The sequence below is a fragment of the Manacus candei genome, unplaced genomic scaffold (genome assembly GCF_025592945.1).
Source record: "Manacus candei isolate 608988 ecotype Guabito, Panama unplaced genomic scaffold, ASM2559294v1 h1tg000015l, whole genome shotgun sequence".
Classification (NCBI taxonomy): Eukaryota; Metazoa; Chordata; class Aves; order Passeriformes; family Pipridae; genus Manacus; species Manacus candei.
The window spans coordinates 9,393,787-9,417,391 of record NW_026138063.1 but is presented as its reverse complement, the minus strand read 5'-3'; the positions used below and the strand labels follow the sequence as shown (position 1 = coordinate 9,417,391).

The following is a 23,605-nucleotide window of genomic DNA, read 5'->3' as shown; positions in this document are numbered from 1 at the left end:
TTAACTCTCAAATAGCACGGAGTGAACACTATCCCACAGTGAAATAAAACTGAAATAAACTCTACAGTTTACCAGGCCTGATACAGGCCCAGAGAATCAATCAACCAAAAGCAACAAGGCCCATCTGAACAGAATGCATCAAGATGCTTCTGAGAGTGGTAAGGAAAGATACAAAGAGGGAAAGTCTGAAAGAAAAGCAGAATTTAGCGTACATGGGTCCAGTGAAACTCCCTGCCTGTGAGATCCAATTTGCTAAGAAAAGGGCAGAATTCAGTTGCTTTGATAAATTTCTCTGCAATAAAATGGGTGAGTTGATACCCACATTAAACAATTAATTTATCAAAAGTGTTTTTGTTCCTTTTGTAAAAAGGTAAAGTGAACAAAACCAGTATATAGCCACTTGTGGAACACGTTGCTGACCTCCTCGTGATAGCAAACCTCTGACAGAAACCTAGCCTTTATGTTTTCAAGCAACTGTACTCCTTTGTGAGGTAATTTTTTAAACTATCTTCTTCTCAACAGTTTAAAGTAATACAGGGTTTTAAAAGTTTAAAATCATTTGAACTGTCTATTCATATGACCACAGAAGAAAATTTAACCATAAACATCTTGATAAATGTATGGATCCTGTTATTACAACATCCAACTGCCAGAATGTGAAGCTTCTATTACATATTAAGTTCAATGCTTTTTCTTTGCCATTTTACATGTTTTTACCCATCTTGGAACAATGACTCCAAATGCTTCTAAATTCTTGAAAATCTATGTCTTTCTACCGCACGAAAATTCTCAAGGAAGAAAACGGCAGATTCTCCAGTGAAATGTACTGTTTATGCTCTATTGGAACACCTAATTGCCTAAAACATTCACCCAGAATATAGTTGAAACCCTGCAAAATCATCAAACCACTGCAGGAACACACTGCCCACCTGGTACCCCTACTGCCCTGTGGATTTTTTCAGCTCAGTGGCTCATACTCTGTACTGATAGCTGCAAACCCCTCAGCTGAATGTGGAAGCTGTACAGCCTGCCCTTGTTTCACAGGCTGTTAGCAAAGATCTAGTTTGCTAAAATGGCACAGCTGTTTACAGCAAGATCAGACACTGCATCCTGGATACTGCAGTTGCCATGGATATTACAGGAGAGCACAAAAGCAATATGCTCCATTTCATGTGAAAACACACAGCTCTCTATTCCAAGGGACAGCTAAAATGAGGCCTTTTGAAAGCTCAGATTTCCTCCTTTCTTCTCTTACCTTTTCTATCTCCAAGTCAATGTTGTAGAGAGTCCTCTGAAGCCGAAGGTTAACCAGGTGGATGATTTTGTGCTCCTCTTCAGGGCTATGATGGTCATCACTGTCCACTAGAAGATGGCCCTTCTGCTCTGCCAGCACAGCTTGCTGTCCCTCATTCTGCAGCTTCATTTTCTCTTTCTTGCCCTTGGTGACTTTCTTGTCTTTTTTCACTTTGGGGGTCAGCTTTGGTGAGCTCTGGACGCTGGCGTGGGAGAAGTCCCAAGCCAAGGTAGCATTTTTCACCTCTATCGCGGTGTGAGGATTGGCTGGTTTTTTCTTTATCATATGAACCTCTTCCATTAGAAATAAACTCTGATAGGAGTTGTGAGAGAGGTGTAAAGATGAGACACCTGATCAAGACTGGGAGACAAGCTTACGGCACACTCACGCAGCAAAACACATCAGGCTATATAGTAGGAGGAAGCTGAAGAGCAAAAGGTAGCTCATTAGTGTAAACTAACTCCAGGTCTGCTAAGTGGCTGGGGCATTCCTGGATGTGGTGGAAGCACTTAGATACACTCAGACTTTTACAGAACTGCAATACTCTGGGAGTTTGATATGACAGGGGCTTATTCCTTCAACACTGTTTGCAACTGCAGCTCTGTAAGCTCCAGATTAAAAACATGTGAGTAGAACACATGGGTTGGAGAGGAGAGGTCACTTTGAGGCAAAGTGACTGACTTGTCCTGCACACCAACTCATTAGGGAAGGAGAGGGAATGGTTTTTAACTTCAGCCTTTAACCTTCAACTTTTATGCTGGGAAAAAGTCATCTTGCACAAATGTAGCTGACCTATCTTGGGCTGCCTGACAATAAGAAGTAAGTAATTAGGTCCACTGTATCATGTTTTCCACCACATCCATCAGTATTTACAATCAACAAAGGTTAGGAAGACATTTTTCACACAGTTTAATTACAAGATAAAATGTTTGCCACTTACATACTTTGTTTTGAACTAAGAAGCCTTTTGTGACTAAAAACTTTGCAATTCTCCGCCTTATTTACTCCTGCAATTGCTACGCCTGCATCACACATTCATAAGAAAGCTTATACTCATTTACAGAGCCAAAAAGTCAGTTACATTTATACTGTGATGGGAGAGTATTCCCACCTTGTGCTACCTTTCCTACACAGATTAAACAGTTTACAGCCAAACTGGGAGATAATACAATTTCCCCTCTCCTTCTCTTCTCTCCCAGAAAACTCCCTCTGGTGCATTTGGATTTGAGAAAGGCTGATTTAGGGTGACTCAGAAGATGAAACAAAATTGCTCAAAAGCAATAGGATCTCAAAATCACTTTACAGATCCTGTTCTTTTCAGACAAAGGTTTGTTTCATGAATGCATTACACAGAATTCATATACTTGTCAATGCCTAGGAAAATCTCTAATTTGAAAACTGCTATTTTCTATTTTAAAAATTTCCACAATGTGCAATGCACTGTTATCTTCAAAAGAGAAGAGACAATAAAGGTCTATTCTCTGAGTTCATGAAGTACACACAGTGTATTCATCCTTCAGTCCTCATGACATAAGACTGTTCATCCATTATAAGTATTTTAAATTTTCTGCCATAGTTTCTGTTTCGTCAGATCACAACTGCATTTTATCCATATAGTGGAGTTTCAGTCACTTAATCTGGTCTGGAAATAAAAATCCTCAGTTTTTCATGACCACAAATAAAACTCCAGAAGTTTGGGCAAAGCTGCCTACAGTACTCATGACATTTCCAAAAAAAGAGTTTATTAGCAAAACATGAAATATCACTGCAGACATGTTGCACTGTCTTTTCATGCAGATGGTCTTAAAAGGGAGTTAAGAATGATTGTACCGTGAGCCACCAAGTCCTGCACTCTATCTCTCACTGTGGCCAACATCAAAATCCTAAAATCATTAAATTAGAATTCTTACACTGGTATTATTCTTAATTATTCTTAAACTTCTAATTCTTAAACTTCTATTATTATTATTCTTAAACTTCTAATAACCCTTCACTAGATTTTTATCTCTTTTGAAGAATCCAATAATCTGGAGTGCTAAGTGTAAAGAAAAAGAACTCCTCAATCACATTAAAAGTCACATTACCTCCCAAGGTATCTACTCCTGCATCTACTATACGCATACAACACTCCACATTTACAGTGAAAACTTCAAGGCCAAATGATTGCTTACCTTAAATCTGTCAACAGAAACAGAGGCCTCAGATAGAGACTTCACTGAGAACGGAGTTACTTTGAGAGCAAAAGTCATTGAGTTAAAGACAGTGACCACTGTGAATGCCTAAAAATGAGACCAGAAAGAGAATCCTATTTGGATGCCATAAAAGCTCCAGCCTTCTAAAATGTGAAATGTCACAGCAGCAATTCAAAGTTGTAGAAAAGGCCCAATCCAAACCTAACCATTTAAATACTCAACATATTCTCAAACAGCAGGAAAAACAAATCTACTCAACTCTTTCTCCAATGCTTTGTAAAAGACCAAGACAGACATCTTCAGTGTTTGTAGGTCTAACAAAAGCAGCAGCTAGCAAATTCTGCCTTAACCTACTACTTGTAAAGACACAAGTTCAAATCTTGTTTTTAGAATCCGTGCTGTTTGCATCCAAGCACACTGCAAAACAAATACATCCAGTAATCCCAGTGCCCTGTCTGAACGCAAACAGGAAGGTTCATTTACATTCAAGTCAAAACCTGTTCTGAGGAAGGTCAGGACAAAAGAGCACTGAGAACTTTTTGTGAAAAATATAAGACTAGACCTGCTGGTGTCACATCCATCAGATGTTTACTCCTGTGAGCAAGACTACAGCCTGACCATGGGGGCAAGCCACATGGGAAATGGCTTAGCAGAAAACCTACAGAAGGGATAGCATAAAGAATATTTTCAACAGTGCAGTGAGTTACCTGAGCTGCTGTAAGGTCATAGCCAAGGATCATATGGACAGAAAAGGTCACCACGCTGGCAATGACTACAACTATGGGAGCCACTCCCACAGTGATGCTCTGGAAGTAGCCCGCACGCTCCAAGATTTTACGTTCCTCCTCACGAATTTCTAGAAATATAAATAGGGGCACCATATTTAAGTATGATTTGGGGGCTACACATACACACAACAGATGCTGCCACAACATTATAAACACTGAGTAAAAGGTCTAACTCTAAGCGTTAATGTTTATGACATTATAACCTTCTCATAAAGACAGCAGTTATAAAGAGGAAACTATAATGGTCTGTAAGTCTCCATGAGAATACAGGCGGTTTTTTTACTTTATTTAAAAATAGAGCGGCCAGTACATTTATTAAGTGACAAAAGAGGAACAAAATTTAAAAATTTAAGATTAGTGCCAAGACACAAACATCATTATGCTAGAAGGTGAAATTTGAGAAGCAAGTCTGTTTGTCCAACCCATTGTGCATAAACACAGGAAGCCCAAAGGAACAGTGTTCTTATACTGCACGTCCATCAGCATCTATGGTACAAAGTCAGGACACAAGAGACTACCAAGTAATGGGGCATCTGCACAAAAGGAAACAGTTATAGACTGTGTGAACTCACTTTGAACATTCTGAGAAAATGGTTTGACCCAGGCATACATTTTAATGAATTTAATGTAATTAAGAACTTCGTTCATCTTTTGCACACGCTCGTCTGTTGTTGCTACGCATTTTCTTCTGAAATAAGCTGTGAGGCGCGATACAAACATCTGAAACAGAGGCAACACCATGCAACATTAATGGCAACTCAGAAAAAGCAAGTACATTCAACTCCTAATCACCAGAGAAAACCAATCTTGAATCTGAAAAAGGGATTCAGGCATAGGGCAAGGCAACTGCTGTTCTAACATAAAACATAGGCTTGAAACACCATTGATATCCTCCCACCCCATCTACACTGAGCACTAGACTCACGATAGCAAATTTCAACAATATGTGAAAATAAAGGTGTGTGCTTTTACCAACACTGAATAGTACCTTCAACCTTTGTTGAAGTTTCTGAAGCACAAAGATTACAAACACATTAACCTAAAGACACACCAAGTTGACCCTCATTGCAAACGCACTTTAGAACCTATTTTAGCCAACCTTTCAACCCCGTTCTTAAGGCAAAAGAGCAAGAAGGTCTTTGCACAGCCAGATCAATTTCTACTCTATGCCAGTGCTAAGAAGGTAGTAAAACAGTTTTAACATTTTTACTACATCAATCTAAACATAAATAGTTGTTTATGTGTTTTTAAGTACCTGCCACTCTTACATTCATCCCATTCCTAGTCTGAAATTCAAACCTAACAAACTACTTTAGGAAGCTTTCAGCTCCTTGCCCTTCTTCATACTCCTGCAAACTCTTTTGAAGTTCCCCCATAAATAGAGAAGACTGTTGAAAAGAACTGGAAAACATGATCAAACTCCACTTCTCATTCCCCTCCAAAATATAATTCCCATCGTGTAATCCTTACTTTTGGCCAGATATATTGGACCATAGTGAACCTCATGGTATTCAGCCTCCATGCTTTATAAAACACATATTATGAATAGAATGACCAATCTTCAGCAGTCTTTTAGGCATTTTAAAAGGCAAGAAGATTTTGGCTTGGACTAGCCTATTTCACAGCTTGGCAGAGGCAGGAGTAACTCAGCAAGAACACCCTGAGCCAGCTGTGGTGCTTTTCAACACCTTCTTTGAAATCAAGAACAACACTGCTCATGCAACACTGAGCTCCTGTACACAAGCTGGAGGCCTCATGTCCTTCCAAGCTCAACCACAAGCACCTGAGCGTTCTGCAGTTTAATTTAGGTATGCATATTAACCTCAGCCAAATCTACCAGCTTTCCTAACTCCATTTTCTAATTTTACAATTTTGAGCTTTCTGGTTTCCAAATCTCTGCTTCATGCACCATCTTTAGAAACACCTTCTGTAACATGCAGTGCCATAAACGAGCTAAATTTAGCACATTTCAACACCTTTATTCAGAACTACACATATGTCTGACCCAAGAAAAAACGAAGCAAGTCTTAACTCTTTCCAACTCACCATTGCTGGGTAGAAAAGGATGAAGACAGCGGAGCCCAAGAAGCCTGTTGGACCCAGAATAATCACATTATAAACCATTCCCAAAATGGCCACAATAGGGCCTCCAGCCAACAAACTGCCAACTGCTGCAGCTTCAAACATCCTCTGACCATCATTGGAACATACATTTATGAGCTGAAAAATAGACACAACACATCATTCAGATTTAAGGCACAGCTCATTCCCAAGGGAACATATTGCACATCCCTTTTCACACTGCAACTTCCAAAACCATGCTGCAACTTACCTCTCCAAGAGACTTCTCCTTGATGTTCTTCAGCTTAAGAATTTTCTTAAATGCCATTGTCAGGACAGCTCCACGCAGTCTAACCCCCGTGCGGTAATTCAAAGCCCAGGTTAGTGCCAGGGACCAGGATCGCACAACTTCCGTCATAAAGATGCCAAAAACTAAAAACAAGCTGTACTGCAGGTTGGACTCACTCTGTTGGGTATACTCCAAAAGGTGTTTCACAACGAATGCCTACAGGAAGAAATGCAAGCTCGCATGAGCACCCCATCATCTCAGAAGACCATGCAACAACTTTATGTTAAGTTAGAAATAAGTAGGCTACTCTGCTTTTAAAAGAGCCATTTGAAATAGAAAGCATCTTCTTTCCAGAAGTAAAAGGTGTCAATACAAGAAGTACTGTAACACAAAGCCCTGCTGAGAGCCAAGCACTGAGTCAAATTTAGTAAGTAGAGAGAGTTTAATTTGGAACCATATTCCTCGCAGCACGCTTCTAATCCTCCGTGTCTTCTAACTTAACATAAATGTGTCAGTTAGCTGAAAGCAATGCATTATCATATAGAAGAGTTTTAAAATATAGTCACTACTTATACATCTGGACACATTAAGAAACATTCCTTTACGTGACATTAAGACCCTTTTTACTTTATCTTTGGTTTGCTTCAAACGTGCTTATTTGATAAAAAGGAACAATGTACCTACAGTTGTAGAGGGGAAGAGTGAGAAGGACATTTGCAAAACATTCCTGGAAATAAACATCAGCAGTTTAATAGTAAAGAAAAAAACAAGCACAAGGTACGTAATACCACAAATCATTGGGGATGGGGGGAAAAAAAAAAAAAAAAAGGACAAAAAATTAACCATTCAATCCCTCCCCATACCCTCTCCCCCCCAAAACACAGACACTTTACCTCAGGAATCACATTTCAAACATCACCTGCAAAAAGAAGACAGCCCCCAGAACCACCAATTCCCACCTCCAGCTCTCTGTGGTCCAATGGCACAATATAACATCATACAACTCACAACCACCAGCATTAAATACTATTGACTGCGAAACAATAAGCTTTTATTTGAAATAAAGTGTCATTTTAAATGGTAACATCTCAAAAACACTGTACAACAGGTAGAGCATTGTGTAAACATACAATCTGCACATACAGAATAATAATAAAGGGCTAATATCTAACAGTCAGTTTTAGCTTCTAACATAAACTAGATTTGAAACTACACACAAAATTAAAAAGGTACAAAACCAGAACGGTATTTGTTCACGAAGTCCAAAAGAAGTCAAACTTGCAGGTACCAACAGAAGAGGCTTCTGAGGCTGCACAAATTCTGAAATCTGGTTTCAAAAGAACTCTACAGAAAGGCTTCACAGACAGCAAAAGATTTCCTAGAAAGCTTTTCAACAAATGATGTTTTAAGATACTGGTGCTTTTGATATACTAGTACAGAGCAGAGAATTACCTTCGCCCATAATAAAAAGCAACAAAAAATCTGAGACCGAAGAAAATATTTGAGAAGCCTTTCATATCATAGTCCGTTGAAGTCCTCTTGGCTAAACCATGTGTTGCAAGTAAGAGTTCTGCATAGTTTGAAGAGAGAGGAAAAAACCAAAACCCCACTACTGCAGCAAAGGTTTTGATAGCTACAGCCCAGCACCAAATAACAGAAAAAAATGGAGATCAAATTCATCTGTTCTGAGGAAAATAATTCTGCACATCAGAACCAAGGAAACATGCTGTAAATAATTTTGCTCTTTCTTTTTCACAGGTGTAAATTAAAGCCAGATGTCCATCAAGTTCTAGAATGGCCACTGAGAAAATTTACATACCGATCACTGAACAAATGTGAGGAGCTCACATTCCCAGATCTATTGCACTCCAGCTTTCTCCTGATTGGATTTAATTTTACATCAACTGTTTGGATCACAACTGCATACAGTTGGTTTGCAGCTACTATGGAGATTACTGACTTCTTTTTCCAGTATTCAATCCAACATATGCAACTGAGTCACTGAGCAATTGGGGTGAAAATCCCCCTTTTTCCTCACGAGCTGTAACTCAGCATGGTCGCAGACTGCAAGCATTTTCTCACACACCACAGCATTGCTGAAAGTCTCCAAGAGAGGATGTATAAAGATAGCAGATGTTTCCTGGGGTCTCATTCCTCCCAAAACTTTAGTGCAATTTTGCAGCACTATTTTTCAGATTCAGCATCTCTTGTGATGAAATAGAGACCGGTTTACATTATAACCCAATTTTTTTTTTTTGGTCCGGAAGAAAGAAAAGAGGAAACAGCAGATTAAAGAATTTTGAAAAGGGAGGGGAAAAAAGTCACAGAAAATTAACATTTACATCTGAACAAATACCATTTGAACTCATATTAGTTTAATGACAAGAATCCAGCATAAAGTCATTCACAAAACAAAAAAGTTACAGTGTAAAACCTAGGCTAAAAGGGAGAAACGAGCTCCTGAGACTATTACCATAGTAGTCGGTACAAGCTGCTCAGCTGTCTTAAGCATTCCCATTGAATAAACATTACCTTACCTTTGCTCTTGGCGTTGGCTCTGCCCAGCAGGACTGTCTCATTCTGACGCAGAAAACAGCCATCCTGAAAATGCTGAAGAACAGCTTCTGTCACTGGTCCCACTGCAGTGCTGGCATCCCTGCTGCAGCCAGTGTGCGACAGCACGGGACAGGCTGCAGCTGGAGCCAACTGGGAAACTGGAAAACTTACCTCCAAGGAGCTTACCACTCCCCCCTCCAATAACTGACCAAACTGTCAAGCTGTGCTCCACTAGAAAGCAAGTTTCCCCATCTCCCAAAGGGGAAGAATAGCTCTGAACAGGTGCACACAGGTACATTGTTCAGACCTGGAGTTAAACTGATTATGTCTAGTAATCAAAAAGCGTCTTTGCTCCTCAACCAGAACTTGAAAGTTTTGGTAGCTGATCAAATAGCAGCAAGTATTTATTGGAGATAAATAGTGTATCACCTATACTAGTACATTCTGATGGTCATTACAAGGCAGTCTGACACATGCAGCTGACTCACCAGGTTATTGGTTTGGATTCTGTGCCAGATGCAAAATTTATCAAAAATAAAAAAAGAGGAAGACCCTTGAAGGATCTATTAGATATAAAAAAAAAAAAAACAAAACAAAACACCACAATAACCCACACAGGAAATCTTGAACAACTCCTTTCCAGTTATAACCATCACAATGCTCATTAGCAAAGCCACAGCTGTTTGGTGGCATTTCAAGGTCATAGACATTCAATTAAAAGTTTTGAAGCTAAATATGGTGTTTAACTCCACTTTCATAGTCTTCTCCAATACATGAGATCAAGTCAAGTGCTTTTCCTGATCTCCCTTTTCACCTTCGGGTGACTGAAAGGGTGTTACAATACAAGAAAGCACTGATACTTCTGAGGAGACAGCACAGGCTGCCCTGAGGCATGCCATTTTTAAAAATAGGGAGGAGGGATGGTAAAGACCTATTTTTTATGCCAAATGATGGAACCAAGTCAATTGTGCCTTATTCAGAGAAACGAATAAGGTTGTCTTTAAATGGGCAACTGTCTATAGATAATGTTAAGTTACCCAAATTAAGCATCAACAGCAGCAGTAGCCCTCAGCCTAGTCAAGTTGGTTTGTTTTTTTCTTTCCCCTCTTGCTCTCTCTCATTCAGCAGTTTGGCTGAGACAAATTGAGAAAGTTACACTACAGAAATTAGGGGTAACCCTGCTGCAAGTTCTTTGCTAAAGATAAAAGCAGCTCCTAAAGCCCTGTAGTGAAACAATGACAGAAGCTCTTCTTGGGAAAAACTAGTGCTGTTAAAACCTTCATCATGATTTATTGTTAATTACCAAAATACATTCGGACGTTTTATAATACAGGCTACTGTAAATTATTACCAAGAAAACAATACCACAAAAACATTTATTGTTATTCATATTACATGAAACAAGGCAAACTTTAAAAAGACTTAAAAAACAGAACATTTTGATAAGACATTTAAAAGCAGGAAAACATTTTAAAAAGACATTTCACCTAACAGTGCACCCAAGTGTACTTACCCAAGAAATGAACCTTCAGCTTACCAGCACACTGAAACATGTACTACTAGCAGTAATACTGCTCCTACTCCTCAAGGGAAATGTGCAGAGAATAAATTTAGTCAAAATTTCAACTTTATATCTGCACAGCATGTGCAACAAACAGGTGACAAAAAATGGTGTGAATGTCAAGTCCCATGTTGTTTATCTTCATTACGACCCTTAGCAACAAACAGCAGCAGTTCCTAGAGGCAATAACGTTTTCTAACACTTCTACATGAAACCTGTCTGGCCATTCTCTGTAGGATCAGTAAAGACTATGCCCACAGACTTCTTGAGACCTGCTCACATTATTTATAAGCAGTGCTCTCATAGAACTGGTTCGATCCACTTCTCGAAGACTGTTACCAATGCCAATAATTTAAGATTAGAGTTTTATCAGCCTGAATTTTATTCCAAGATAAATTTACAGAATTTCAAAGAGAAAAACAATTAGAAGACTTGCACATAGCAATCTTATGCAAAAAGGAAGTTATGTAGTTAAGCTTACGCGGTTAAGGAAGAACTTTAAACTATACTCAAAACCAAAGAGAAAAACCAAAGGTGCATTTTCTCCAGGATACCTAAACTCCCCCTCCCTTCTCCAAGAACTTGCCTGGGTATTCAGCAATTGATCCATCAGCTGTAGGAAACCTATCTTGGATTACTGAATCGCTCTGGAATTTTGCCCCAGAATTTCTAGCTAGTCAAAACATTTAAGTGATTCTGCAATGAAACCTTAAGATTTTACAGTTGGCCATGAGATGGAGCCCTCTGGGGTTGTTAAAAAAAGGATGGATATTACTTACTGGTCCACTAAAACCGGCAAGCTGTGTGATCATCAGAGACACTATGGAAAGGATGAGCCTGGTGCGGCAGAAAATCCACACAACCCTCCGGAGAGAAGCATCATCAGGACCATTTTCTTTCAGTTCTTCCTGCCACAATCTCTCCAGCCTAATAGAAACAGAAGATTCATGTCATAAATTTTTCACCATGACAGAAGGTACAATCTCACAAGTACTTCTTTGTGAAAATTTCAAGCGCTTCCTAGCTCAGAACAACATAAAATTAATAAATATCAAGAGAAATAAATGCATTCCATGATCACTGTGAGGTAAAGAGAAATATCTATATCTTGAAATATCTATGCTGTGTTACTTTCATGTAAGAGAGGGATGAAAAACACATCTTTTGCTTTGTCTGGAATCTTTTTGGCAATCTTAATATAATGACTCGTCACAGTCTTTCCTTGCTGATCTGACAGAAGAGTTGTGGAGTCAAAACCTAAGAGAAATTCTCATTAGCCATAGAAGGTTAGCCTGATCACAAGATCTGACCCATGTTCAAATCACCTTGCTACTGCCAGTATTACTTCTCATTATTTTAGCACAATATTTTTTTTAATGTAGCCTTAAGAACTTTGTTTTAATAGTTTAAAGACATGCAAAATCAGAAGAACCACTGCAAGACACTCCTGGATATATAATCCTCTAAATTCATTGAAATTAGCAAGATTACAGAAACTGTGCAGCAGGAGGAAATGGTCTGTGAAGGATAAAACTGAATTCCACCATTCCGAGAAAGTCAGAACAAAATATCAGTGCTGCTTTTCTAGGGCAATACTATACTATTGCCTGTGGACTAACATATAATAAATGGAAACAACAAAATAATAAGGAACAAGATGTCTTTACCTTCTACAATTGACATCTGAGGACTCATGCCTCGATAAAGACCATACATCATCCATAAACAATTCCCCTTTCTTGTATGCTCTGTGGGCCAACGGAGTGAGCCAGGAGAAGGTCATGGAGGAGAAAAGCCCAGCATTATCAACAGGGTGCTGATGTCTAAAAGAAAAACAAAAATCACAAACAGATGAAAAAGGAAACAGAATTGTAAATCTTTGAGAACAACAAAGCCTCCTCTCACTGAAAGCACTCAGAGTACCAAATGGTCCATGCCAGCCACACTCGCTAAACAAAGTCTGATGTTTCCAGTACCAGTCAGCAGACCTACATCTGCAGCTGTGCTTTGTGACTGGTTTGAAAAGCAAGTGCTGTATCAGTTCTTTGGTAGCCTAAAGACGTACTTGGAAGTGGTCCGTATGGGTTTCAGTGCGTTCAGACCATGGTGGTATTTGCCCTTGTGATGCTCTTCATCCAGCATTCGCAGCTGGGAATGCACAGAGGTGTCCAGTGGCAGGCCCTCTGCCCGAGCTGCTGCTTCCAAGGCATCCTGGCATTCAATCTGCTTTTACAAGAAAGACAGCAGAGTCAGACTTCAAAACTACATTTGAAGTCCATGACTCCCAACTCCAGCAACTTTGCACCTCTTTCTTCTGTAAGTTATTGTGCAACAACAATCACGATCATTTAAATGTCTTCGACCACAGGCTTCATCCTGGCAGCAAAGCCATGGAAGGCATATGTTCTAGATCTGCATTAGATTGCTGCATTTGTAAACCATAAATTACCACCAGTATTGTGCCTGTGCATTCAAAGGATAAATGGACAGACCAGACCAATCCTGTATCCTGCCACAGGAAATACAATAGAGAAAAATTACAACATCAAGTACTTATGACATCAGCTCAGGAAATCAATGACCGACTTACGCACTGAAATTAAGACATACACGCTTGATGAATTTACACCCTCTTAGCATAATTTAGATATTCTTATCCATAGAAAATTCAAATTCTTTTCAGAATACTGCAAAAGTCCTTTCTTCAAAAGTACTTTAGATTAGATTAAAAAAAGCCAAATATGCATTAAGCAGAATTGTACTTCCTTTTTATCATGTTTCCTGCTTTATCTTTTTTTTTCCCCTAATCTAAATGGAACAAAGATGACAATTTTCTCTGCTCCCAGTCATAGCTTCTCAATGGCTCAGCAACTTCAGTAACAACCACTTAAAAGGAAAATCTTATCTGGGGGGGGTTTCCAGAGCGCCAGTGAAAGGCAGACTTAAGTGCTAATCTAAGAGGAGAAAGGAAACAGCAGTGATACAGAATAGTCAAAATGTTGCAGATTTCGAACAAACCTTTTGATGAGAAGCCAGATGTGGTAAAACTACACGAGATCAGCTTGTTATCTGTATTGGCAAGAGGGCTCTCGACTGATTCTAAGTTAATGGACCATTTATTGCAGTTTCTTGAAATGGAGTTTTTAATGAAAAATAATAATTTCTAAGGTAAAAATCTTCCTGGCTTTCTTACAAGTAATAATACTATGATTCTACCCTTATTAACTAACCTTACAAGAGCAAAGTTATCTTATTTATTTGATAACGGCATTAGTAAATGCCTCCTAAAAACACAGTATCTGCAAAGCACTAAATGCCTATCAGTAACAAGCATTTGGTTCCTAACTTTCCATCATGTAATTTTTGTTGGAAATGCCACCATTTTTCATAGGCTTTTTCTGTGCTACATTAACATACAGGACATTAAGACATCCAGCTTCCGCCCACGTGAAGGGCAAGAACAGGAAACTGATAGAGTCATAAATCTGTTCCTTATTTATTTAACTGAAGTATTTAAACAGTGCCTAAGCATGTTGTCAACAACCCATGCTTCTCATCTCAAAAAACATATTTGCTAAGCTATCAACTAAAGCTATGATAACACCAGAAGACAGCCAAGTAATGAGAAAACAAAAGAACATTAAAACTTTATGACGCATGGAGTGACTCAAAAATATGCAACACTTGAAATCTGAATTAAAAAAGGCTTCTCACTCAATTTATATTCTATTACTGACTCACTAAGGCAACACTGCCTTACTAAATCTATCCAAATCAGCATTTAATAAGGGACCTGCCAAAAAACATCCAAAAGGAGTCAGTAGTGAGGAAGAGTTCTGCACCACTGATTTCTGGTTACAGCAGAGAAATTCCTAACTGGTTTGCTATGTTACCCTCACAACAGGCCCCCAGCAGATCTGCCCAAACACTTTGTTGCTGATAATATGATGGTTTCTAAGGGATGCCATAGACAAGTCACAGAATCATTGTTTTTCAGAGCACACAAAAAAATGCCTATATGTTAAAAAAAAAAAAGTCTTCCTAAACAGAAAACATGATGTTTACGAGCATAAAAGTAGCTTTTCACCACTTACTAACAAGAACAGCTCTTTAATAAGAAAGCACAATTGCAGGTTTTTCAGGTAGTCCGAAGATAACGTTCTTAAACACTCACTGTGAAAAATAATTAAACTCTCCAGAGCTGCTCAAGAGAATTCTCTCAGCAAAGGTGGAAAAGCTGCCTTGATAAAGACTAGGGCACTACCTTGGAAAGGCCTTTATAATGCCTTGCCACAGAGGCAAGTGTGAGCACAAACCCCTAGTTCAGAACATTGTTCATCTCCACCTTGGCAAGGTCATCAAAATCCCACATATAAGACTATCAAGAAACAAATGCATCACACCACTGTACAGTAGAGATTCTAAGAACAACTCCACAGTTCTGTGTAGTTTTCTGAAGATTAGAGAATCTTCAAAGCAGAGTTTATCACGAAGAAATGAGACTCCTAAGCAGTTCTACAATGCATTTCAGGAACAAAAGACTGAAGTAAAAAAACCCCAACATAGTTAATTTAAGTTTCTGATTAGGTTTCCTGATTGCCTGCATGGATGCCTACAACCTGCATGGATGTAGAGTTTTCTTGGAAACCAGTGCCTTGAAGAAGTCATTACCAGTGTGACATAACACACTCCAGCACTACTACTAAAATAAATGTCTAATAAATCAAACACTATCAAACAGAAATCAGATAGTACTTTTTCTAATTCATCAACTTACTAATATACCAATACAAGCAATGAACCAAGTGATACAACATGGTATTGATAATTCTAAAGAAACGCTCACAAAAACAAAACAAGCCTAAATCAGGTATCACTAACTGGAGGGGGAGGAATCATTCTGATGTCTCGAAAAACAGCAGCTCACTACTCAGCATCAACAAAAGGTCAAAAAAACAATGAAGAATTGCTACAAAAGACACAAAGGATAAAGCAAGAAACATTACCATACTACTTAAAAACCCCTAGGGTTTGCCTCCTTTTTGAATACCAGTCTCTGCTCCCTGTCACTTCAGTTCAAAAAGGGTATTATACTTTAAATCACTTTCTGTGAGTGATGAGAACAGTTGGGTTTGGAATGGCTTCCACAAAATCATAAATTTAAGACTTTTCAGCTGGATAGAAGAAAGGAATAAAGGTTCAGGTATTTGAGAAGTCCATAAAGTCACAAATGGCATGAAGAGGAGAACTAGAGAATGACCACCAATATAACAAAAGAACAAGGCACACTTAAATTTAGAATTCTCTGTCATAGGATACCTGCAATAAGGCAATGTGAGAGTCAAAGATTACATGGTTGGCTCAAAACATAATGACAGAAAGTCTGAGTGAGGTGAGGAAAATGAGTTCTTTAAGAGCAAGGGGAAACTATTTGCTCATTAAGTTAGAGACGACTGTACCAAATCCACAATCCGAGGTCATGAAAATACAGAAAATTTGGAAGCCAAGCTACAAAGCTGTCAAATATACAGGATGTCAGAATTTCTGTAGGAAGCAAGAGGGGCACGAAGAACTTTACTCAGAAAGGCAAGCAAACTTCAATATGGGGATTTGGATACTTTTGAAAACCTGCTCAGCAGGCAACATGGGCATTTATCTCTGAGTATGGGGAACAGGTGGAGGGAAAGGGGGCAGCTGTGATGTATACAGGAAGGAAAAATCCACCCAGTGAGATTCTAGCCTTTCACCCAGGCAATCCCCTTTTTAAGGGAAGGTAGCAATTTATTGGTTTGACAACTGTAACATTATATGATAACAGCAAAACCAGACAAGACTGGAAGCAATGCAAAACAGATTTTTCCATCCCTTACTCATCTTTCAAAGGAAGAATTTGATGTGTCAACATACAACCCAAACCCCACCCACCAAACAACTACTGTCCCTTCTTCCATAAGGCAGAACATCTTCCAGGACTCAAATCACAACAGGGAAGAAGGTTCATCTCTTTTGGCCCTACTCCTACCTGACAAAAAACTAGAACAGACCTATAAATGCTTTTTATCAATCCTTGCAGCTGATACAGAACGCAAAAGCTACTGTGGTTGACTTACTACTACATAAAGCTAACATTGTTTTATTTAAGTAGTAAAGAACCCTGAGTTGACAACGCTGCAGAACAAGAACTCCCACCTCTTGCATTTAGCATCCAGAGCTCAGCAAGCCTCCTCACCCCTTTCTTCAAGTTCCCAGCAGGGAGAGGCAAATAGGAAACCAACAGACCAGCACAACAGAGCTCAGGACTAGGTGGGCCTGTGATGTTGATGAGAAGAAGCATTATATGATCACCTGTTTTGCTAAGTGCCTAAAGCACTCTCCATATTACAACTCCAGGATGAACAGCAATTTTAAAATATTTGGGACTTCAATAAAGGATTGGCATTGCAAAACAAGATTAGTTATTAGTTTGCATGGGCTGGGGAAGAATAGGATCAACTGTCCTAGCTAGCTTAAGGGTAACTAAAATAATACAAGAGCCTAGGAAGAGATACTCTGAAGTTGTAATTACATTCTTCTTCCCAGAAATTCCTCTGAGTCCAAGTATAACCCCACTTAAAAGTAGTTAGGGGTTTTATACACTGCTTTTCCAGGAAGCACAGGCAACTCCTAAAGCATTATTGTCCAGACTGCAAGTCACCAAACCTAGGAGTGCCTGAAAATTAAGTAAGTTTGCAGATCCAAACATTGCCAAATCTACTGCTGCTTGGTGAAGCAGCAAGTGCATTATGAACTTCGTAGTCCACTAAGGCAATTCTTTTCTCCTTTCACTGGATTTGATGCAGTACATTATCGACAAAAATATTAACAAGGGGATTTGCAGCATTAGGCTCCCAGCCTTCTCTGTAGCTAGGATACTTTATAATACCCTGCCTGATTAAAACATGAGCCCATTTAAGACTAGTTTGGTGTATCATCCACCCATACCAGCTGTCTCCCTGTCGCTGAGGCAGCGAGGAGCAGGCACTGAGCTAGATCAGAGACAGTGGGTGTGAGGAAGGAGGTATTGATCCTTTAGGCATCTGCATATATTGATTGTAAAGTACAGATAGCACAGCTGAATTCACACAGCACCAAGGCGAGACCACAAAATAGTTTTAGATGCCTAGAAATTATGGTTACAGCTTCCAGAACTGCTGAAATGAAACAGGACAAAAAGTTAGAGCCTCCATTTTCTTCCACCTCCTGACAAGGGGAGTATAAATGAAAACTCATATCTCTGCTGCCTTCTCAGCTACTGCTGCAGGGAAGAACAGCACTTCACAGCACCACACATATATTCAAATGCAGAAATAAGTACAGCTGTGCCATATTTCTCTTAAGTGAAAAGAACTGTTCAGAAGCGTGCTCTGATTTGCCACAACATGTCAGAGATTCAACAGCTTGAAGTCCAGTTATTCACTCTAACACAGCTACATGTGACTTCATTACACAAGATGTCTCTGTCGTTGCTTTTCTCGGCCAGGATTAGCAGAAGGTGTATTAACATTTGAGCCATGGCTTCAAAGGTAGTCTGAGTTTATGCATCCTCAGATTAGAGCAGAAGTCTGAGTAGTGCTTGGCAATCATATCAAGGTTCTGTAGCCAAACAAGATCAGAGTATGTATGTCTGTGATATATTTTAGTCACATATATTGAGCACTTTTACTTAAGGCACATAAAGTCCTTGATAAGGACAGGTATATCAGCTTCTTACAGGAATATTTCTTATTTTACCTTGCCCTTGAACTCTGGCCAGCATCAGCACTGAAGTGAGATGTTCTCAACTCTTTCCTAGCAAATCCACTTATTCCTGCAATCCAAGAAATACAGAGTTTGGCACAAAGTGTTCATGTTAGGATTTTACAACTGTAGCTATTGTGAATGCATCTGATTAGCAGCTGTGCACCTGCTTAGGCTTCTGGTATCCATGAATCCCTGTCTTTTGTTTTGCATTAAAACTAGTATTCATGATCTTGTAATTGAAGGAATATAGGATTCATGCAAAACTAAGGTTGTGCACTGATCATCCAGCACTGGAGCTACATCATTTATGCACAGTAACAGCAGATTCCAGGGGAATTGCAAATAATCAGCTTTAACTATAAGTTTCCCTACAGACTCAATGTCCTACCTGTCTCTGACCACAGTGATGGGAAAACAACTCCTCACTAAGCAGATTAAACTAGCAGAGCACAGACTGAGAATCTGGCTCCTGCCTCACTCAGGTGAGTTCTGCTATCCTGAAGTACATGCAGACATGCTGCCATATGCTGGGGATGTTCTTCAGTAACATCCTTTACTCAGGCTGTGTTTAAGTCTGGCACAATAAAAGCTACACAGGTGAATTTTGTGTAACACAGGGAGTTTCAAGGGAGGCTTTCAACTTAAACTTCTATTGAGTGGAATCACCAATGAATGACAGCAGTGGCCTTGATGCCACAGCCTTTATCAAACCTAATAACAATCTTTTATTTAACTCGCCTTCCCATACCAACATGTGCTTCCAAAAGCAAGGGGCACCTCACTCAAGGGGCAAAGAAGCTAGTAAACTCAAACCAAGCACTTCAGGGCTCTAAACACATTGACTTTGAAATTCTTTAACTTTAGTCCTCAAAAACAACTGAAACACAGGTTTTGTTTGTGGAAAAGTCAGTTTGCAGTATGCGGTTCAGACCACAACTGACTATTCCTCATCACCAGGATATGAATGTTCAAAAACTAAAACTATCTCATTGTCTCAAGGCATCAGAACTCCCTGCAGATAAGTGAGTTTTGACTCATTTCAAGTCAAGTTTTCCAGTAGTTTGAGATAGATGCATTTAATACTTCTGGCAGCTCTTATAACTGTACATTGTGTTTCTAAAACAGCCAAAGGGCAGAATGTCTCCAGTACATTCCACTGCAATGGAAAAGATACTGCAAGATTTCCTTCACTGATGGCTACTCTGCTCACTGATGGCTACTCTGCTCCTTACACACTTTTGGTCATGAGCAGCCCAATTTAGAAATCTGCTTTGAACAAAGGAACAACAACCAACAGTAGTCAAAGGCAATACCAGCAAGTGGTCAGATCTGAGGTTTTATCATATGGCTAAGACTTAGGCAGAAGATGTCTAGTGCACTAAGGCAGGCAGTCAAGTTTGAATGGAAGCTGTGAATTATCCAGAACATTAGTGTTCCTCTAGAGAATGTTACTGCCCAGTCAAAGATTTCACCTTTTTGTTCCTAATATTAAGTGGAAGGCTTCTCTGAAACCATAAATCCTACTCCAAGTTTCAGGTAAACTTTTGATACACGACTGGCTGTGGATATGCTTTTCTCAGTGATACATACAGACATGGAAGACAAAGTAGAGATATCCCTTCTCCAGTATAGTTAAAGAGTCACCCTGAAACATTCAGCAAACAAGTCCAGGATCTTCTGTCAAATGATTCTTGACAGAATCACTTGATTCTCTGTGATCAGTCTGTCAGTGGGTGCTTTATTAGCTGAAGTTCAATGGTAAAACAACTTGTCAGAATGCAATTGTAACCAATACATTCAGTTCTTTGAGGATATCATGGAATTAATGTGTCTTTAGAAAGTACCATGAGTGTTTGCTTCTGTACAGTCTAATTGTGTTCAAAGTTTTCAAAGATAACAGAACTGCTGACAAAACAGATTTTGAAGTTTTGCTTTCATTAGACTTGAAAAAGTAAAAAAAAAAAGTGTTTCCTTGGTTATGAAAATATGCAATCTTCTAGGAAAATGCAGACATCTAGAAGCTTCAACTACAAATAAGAGCTTATAGTTAAGCTTTCTAGGGCTGCTCTAAGCATTGAGTACAAAGGCAGCACCAAGGCTACATTCACATTCCTATTTTTGAACCTGTTGTTCAGCACAGTTGATTCAGACACTTCAGATGCTTCAGAGAGGTTGAGGCAGAATTGATCCTACTATTAAACACTCAGACAGTGATAAATCACTTCAAAGTTATCAGTGCTTGAAGGATTTACATCAACTCCAACAAGTTCTGATCACATTCCCTGCTGTCTTTGGTAAAAGATGTCAGAGACAAACCTGAAAAACAAGAGATCAAGGTGAGGACAAGAGTATTAGTAGGGCTTCCGATAGCTAAATTTAACAACTCATTTTCCCTTCCTGTTTGAAGCAATCTCTGCAGTTCCACACTGTCCAGTGCCTTGAAATGCAGCAATTTGCACTTGAGGTTTACCACAGATGCAGTCATTATGCTTCCGCAGCAAGAACCTAATCCTGAGCAGTACGCCCAGTCAGAACCAATTACAGCTTAGAGTACAATTTGTAAATTAGTACCCTAGCATCTTTAACTTAGGGACTCAAATTCCAAGAACTGAGTTCTCATAAGTATTGTGTATCACAAGTACAAGCTGCTTCTACATCCTCCTCCATCATGAACATAATGGGGTAGGAGGTAAAATCCTCACTTAACTGATGTTCCACCAAATAAACACAAAAATCTACATTTGAGAAATGCCTATTCCAAAACCACTTTGAGAACAAGTTATTTCTCTTACTCATTTGTCATTTTATAGTGTATTTCATGGGCACAATGGGGTCTGCCCTCCTCAGGACACACTGCTTCCTTAAGAAAAACTACATACAGTTACTTCGGGTACAAATTGAAGGGCACATGCACATTCTGAAAATGGAAATCAACATATATCAAGTATAAATCAATATTTTAAAGCATCCCTTAATTCACTAGTCACATAACAGCTTCATACAGATGAAGACTACTGACCATAGTGCTACTAGGCAGCAAGGGCACCTACAAGTTACCGTCATCCAGCCATGCCCCCACATACAATAAGCCCAATTAGTATGGAACTATGCACTGAGAACATATAGTTAAGACCCTGTTTTGTAAGCTACATTAAGGTCTCCAAAGACTTAAAAACCACTTGTTACAAGAACACAGCACAGACACTTATTCATGAGGTGAATATATGTATTCGCAAGCTGAATAAATTTTTTTTCTTGAATTTCAGTCCCAGAGTGCCTATTTCAGATGTCCATATTTCTATAGCAACATTCCCATTAACCACCAGGAAATGCTGGATTAGACCTACTTATATTGCAGAATAATTTCAATTACGATTCCAGGAAGCCTATTTGAAAAGCTCCTGTCTTTCAAAGAAGTGATCTTTCAAGCTGTGACCAAGCAGCATTTAAGCTTCCAAGCAAAGAATTGCAAGTTCTTTTTCGTTGTTGTCATGAACACACATTACAGCATCCTTTCAGCAGGAAACAAACACCAGTATGGAGATTTCAGGACAGAAAATGTAAAGTTGAATAAAACCTTCATGCAATGCAAAGAAGAGTCAAACAAAAAGTCTCTGGGACCTTAGCTCAGTAGTAAAACAGGTCTTTCACCTATAAAGATCTTGATCAGAAAAACAACAGGACTTGTCTGTTTCAAGTTAAGAAGGATGCAGAAAAATGCAGCAATAAAAAAACCCCCAATGAGTCATGTTATTGATCAGTTATATGTACCTGTAGCCCTGCCAGAAATGGTCATAACCACTGGCCATGAACCAGTGGTCCTTGACTCCTGCCCTCAGAGGACAGGATTCTACCTCACTCTATGAGGTACCCTGCAACATGTTAGCAAGAAGTCTACCTCATGCAGTGTAAGTCTGCTGCAAAACAGTTCCAAACCCACATTCCACAAAGATCTGAAGTTAGTGCTGAAGTAACAGCCTTAATCTGCATCCAGCTTGTTCCTAGCAATATAGATCATGCTCACAACATCATTTTCTGTTCAAACTAGTTCAAACCCTGAGACAGGTTTTCCGCAAGAAATTTGAGAGTTACGACATCTCCACTGATGGCACACTGGACTCTGTTGTCCAAGTGACAGAGTTCCACTACAGCTTAACCCCTCCATCTGAACTGCTGTGCTCCTACCCTTTCTCATGACATCAGCCCTCTGTCACCAGCTGCGTCAAGTAAGGTATCTAACACAGTCCAGGTTCCACAAAAGACAGAGTCCCTTCTCTTCCCTTGAAATACCATTTTCTTAACAACTTCCACCCTTTTTTTACAGGCAGAGGGGAAGTGCTTAACCAAACAGACCAAGCTCAGCCTTATGAAAGGGAAGTCTTTGCCTGTTACCAAAAATATGAAGCATCCCAATGATGATAAGCCAAGTATTCTGCTGAAACCAGAGCTTGTTTCAACTAGAAAGGAAGAAATTCAGTCCACAAACATGAACATTTAACTTAGACATGATGTTACGAATACAGCTGCTATAACTTAACCTCAGTATTCTGCAATATAATCTCATTGATATGCAGAAACAAAAATCAGAGCTGTTTGTGTTTATGGACTAGATATTCAAGCTGCAAGGCCAGAAAAACAAAAAGGGTACCAATGCCTGAGCTAGAAATTAATGCAACCCTGTCATACTGAACAAGATAACCAGCAAGTAAAGTGAGCAACCTATCAGAACCAGATAAGCAAGGTAAGTTAAGTTCATTCCTCTACTCAAAGAGACCAAACCAAATAAAGCTCAAGTAGGAACATGGGTAAGCCATTTTCTTGCATCAGTAAGCACAAATTTTACAGAATCCCTGCTTTTCAATCCAATTACCTGGGTCAACTACCCTGTAGTCATAGGCAGCAAATCAAATGGTAGAGGTAGAAGGGTAAACAAGACCACAGCAAGAGAGTTAAGCTGACCTGAAGCTGCCTCAAAGATTTTCAGCCAAGCAGCACAGACATGAAGGACTTGGCTTACTTTCAGTCTTCAGAAAAAAAATAAATATGCTGGTTTTGCGATTTCATTAAATTAAAAGGTTTAGAGGT

The 23,605-nt window shown here is 39.3% G+C and overlaps 1 protein-coding gene across 6 annotated transcripts in view; it reads right to left on the bottom strand.

The window, feature by feature from the left end:
* Positions 1–23,605, bottom strand: part of ABCC5 (ATP binding cassette subfamily C member 5) — a 46,023-nt gene that overhangs the window by 19,280 nt on the left and 3,138 nt on the right. For 2 of the 6 annotated variants that reach the window (XM_051782182.1, XM_051782185.1), the window contains exons 3-11: positions 12,807–12,964; positions 12,409–12,564; positions 11,521–11,668; positions 6,607–6,840; positions 6,321–6,494; positions 4,847–4,994; positions 4,194–4,342; positions 3,466–3,573; positions 1,256–1,606 (exon numbers count right to left, since the gene is read on the bottom strand). In XM_051782182.1, the coding sequence (XP_051638142.1) occupies positions 1,256–1,606; positions 3,466–3,573; positions 4,194–4,342; positions 4,847–4,994; positions 6,321–6,494; positions 6,607–6,840; positions 11,521–11,668; positions 12,409–12,564; positions 12,807–12,964 (1,626 nt within the window). Of the gene's footprint in view, positions 1–1,255; positions 1,607–3,465; positions 3,574–4,193; positions 4,343–4,846; positions 4,995–6,320; positions 6,495–6,606; positions 6,841–7,304; positions 11,425–11,520; positions 11,669–12,408; positions 12,565–12,806; positions 12,968–20,110; positions 20,132–23,605 lie in introns of those variants that run through there. The other 4 variants (XM_051782183.1, XM_051782184.1, XM_051782186.1 and 1 more) reach the window with 4 other exon arrangements.